This window comes from Aplysia californica, unplaced genomic scaffold (genome assembly GCF_000002075.1).
Source record: "Aplysia californica isolate F4 #8 unplaced genomic scaffold, AplCal3.0 scaffold00215, whole genome shotgun sequence".
NCBI classification, from domain to species: Eukaryota; Metazoa; Mollusca; class Gastropoda; order Aplysiida; family Aplysiidae; genus Aplysia; species Aplysia californica.
In genome coordinates, this window is record NW_004797485.1 from 202562 (window position 1) to 205494 (window position 2933).

Here is a 2933-nt window from a genome sequence, read left to right on the forward strand (position 1 = left end):
ACAATAGTTCATGATAAAAAAAGGCTTAACTTCAAATGCGTTTTTCTCAAATTCTCAAATCGCACGGTTCCTTACTTCAAAATTCCATAACTCCGTTATAAATTGAGATATTTGAAAAATTTAAACAGTGCCATGTAGAGAAATGAAAGGGCTGTCAAGTGGCACCATCAGTTAAAAAACATAAAAAATTACATTGTGCCTGGTTTTCCCAGGCCACCACACGTATATGGTAGAGCCTTACATTAAGTATTCAATGTGATTACAACTCACTCATGAATTACCTTCAGTTTACCCAATTCATGTCACCTTTCATGAACTCCAGGTATAAAAAGCTTACATACATAAGAACATCTTTTTAATACAAGTATATAATCTATATTTTTGGCTGTCTGCTGACAAATCTGACACGATTGAGGTTCAAACTTAGGGAGGAGAAGAAAACAAACAGTTGTTACCTGTTGAGACAATGGTGTGACTCCTCCCACAGGCAACAAGCTTGGCTTTTTCATGTTTTAACACTGCAAACGTAAAAAACAACACAGAGACATCAAGAGACCATTGTAAGTACATTTAAATTAAATGAAAGAAAATTGCAAGGGAAAATGACACAATGCAGGATAAAATGACCAAAGAATAGAAGGCGGGGATGGGGGGAGCACCCAATGTGCACATCAAAACCTATCAATCAAAGCAAATATCTATATTATACACTGTAAAACTAAGTAACGTACTTTGGCCATGTCTATAAATGCTGTACTCTTCTTTTCGAAAAGACGTAAATAAAGACTAACCTAACTTCAAGGGCCAGTCAGAAGCTAGAAAACAGCACACTGACACACACTGACTAGTTACACAAAAAAGAGCAAAAATCCAAACACAAATATCCTTCAACCTCGTCCTCTAGTTTTTATGATCATCCCTCACAAATAATACATGTTATAACAGTACCTTTGTTGATGATTGATTAAAATAAAAATCCTGATTTTAGACGGCTGTACCTTTATGTATGATACTCACATTTCACACAACTAGGCTTGTTCACTCCTTTATTGTCTGAGCCCAGCCCGAGTTGACCCCAGTCGTTGGGACCAAACATAAACACTCGGCCAGATTCTGTGGAAATAAACATTTAGAATTTCTCACTTAGGAAGTAGGCGAAGTGAGCAATCCGTTTTGACCTCATGTTTATCATGAAACAAACTTCCCATGCTTCAAATAAAAGTGTTTGGACTATAGGAAGACCACATGTAGCGTTGCCACATAAGAAAAAGTACGCCTTTTAGTATACAATACAAACACACACATTCATCAAAGTCTGAGATGGCAATCTACAATCCTTTCTTTTTGATTGATTATACCATAAAAAAGCTCATTTTGGAGGCTCAAGTGGTTCTGGGTTATGACAAGTAGAAACATAGAAAAGCCATTCGAGTTACTGCTGCTGCTGGCCTCAAACAGTGACAGACGCTACGAGGGACATGATGATAATCTCATTTTACTTCATCATAAAAAATTAATAAATAACTTTCCAAATTAAAATCCCATGTCATGAACAAGAAGTCTTTTCTATCTTCTACAAGCACGCAATTTTTGTTAATCAGCACCATATCTGAATGCACACAACTATAACTATAATGATGTATCAACGCAAACATTCTTTTTCTCAGGCACAAGGTTTGTCAAAATGACTAAAAATGTTACACTACAAGGGACAGCAATCAAATAAATAAATTAAGCATGCCATGACCCTTCTTGTCTTCTTTGAAGGTAATCATTTTAGCATGACTTGATGAGACAAATGGAAATCTTTTGAAGGTCTCATTGTCAAATGTTCGTACAAGGTTTGACACAATGAACCCTCCTCCCCCACGTAGTCCAAATTGCAACCTCAATTCATAACAGGGAGGACGAGTCATATCAAGAGATCCTTAACCAAAGCCTAGACAATTAAATCCTTAATTATTTTGAAATGTGAATAAGTTACCTGCAATGAGGGCTGTGTGTTCATCTCCACATGCAACTTGAAGGACTCTGTCATTTTTCACCCAAAATTTGTTTGGCAAATTGTCTGCAAATTTACTTTTTCCAAAGGTGAAGACTGCTCCCGTTTCTGCAGATAAACAGAACAAAAAACATGATTCGGGCTGCTAAAATTAACAGAGGGCTAAAATTGAGTTGGTCTATCTATAATTAATGAGAGAGCAGAGGCACCACAGCATGGCTGATCCCGATAGACTAATTAATAGCTGATTGAGTTTTTATCTGCCCCTGAGATTAACTGAATAACCTTTGTGACACAAGAAAGTGTTACCCAGTTACTCCAGCTGATGCCTCCTATTAAAACAATTCAGTGGCCTATTTTTGTCATATGTAGTTACCTGACTTTACGTAACATCTCACTGATAGCCTACCTTTTTCGTTAAAATAACAAGTTCAGAACATTATTCATCACTATGGCCTCAAAAGAGAACACAGTTCACTCATGGCTGCACAGGTAGGTTTGACGTTTTCTCAAAAACCATCAATTTGTGGCTGTTGAAGTTACAAGTTAGCCTCTTATCAAAAATGTGTGTGGTTAGCAAAAAATATATATGGCAGTAGGCCTATAGATCCAGATCTAGGCCTATAGAACTTAAACATCGAAGTGTGAAAGTAAAATTTTACCTACTGATATCTCTTTCTTCACTACATTAGTCTACTCCAGACAGCTTACATACACGTAGACATAGAGTAGAATAAGAAAGGTGTTGAGTGTGGTAACTGTGACTGTGACTTTACGGCCACCTCTATTCTCACCCGGAGTGAGAATAGTGCAGGCGAGTCTTGTGGCTATTCTCACCCGGTGCGCGTTCACCAAATTTTGCGTTCACCCTAAACCACAGAATTCTACACTGTGAACAGAAAAATTGTAGAATTCTGTGCCGTGTACAAAC

The 2933-nt window shown here is 37.3% G+C and overlaps 1 protein-coding gene across 1 annotated transcript in view; it reads right to left on the bottom strand.

Moving 5' to 3' along the window:
* Positions 1-2933, bottom strand: part of LOC101847588 (X-linked retinitis pigmentosa GTPase regulator) — a gene marked incomplete at its 3' end in the record, with an annotated part of 28436 nt that overhangs the window by 23753 nt on the left and 1750 nt on the right. The window contains exons 2-4 of the mRNA XM_035970054.1: positions 1985-2110; positions 1018-1113; positions 456-518 (exon numbers count right to left, since the gene is read on the bottom strand). Of these exons, the coding sequence (XP_035825947.1) occupies positions 456-518; positions 1018-1113; positions 1985-2110 (285 nt within the window). The remainder of the gene's footprint in view (positions 1-455; positions 519-1017; positions 1114-1984; positions 2111-2933) is intronic.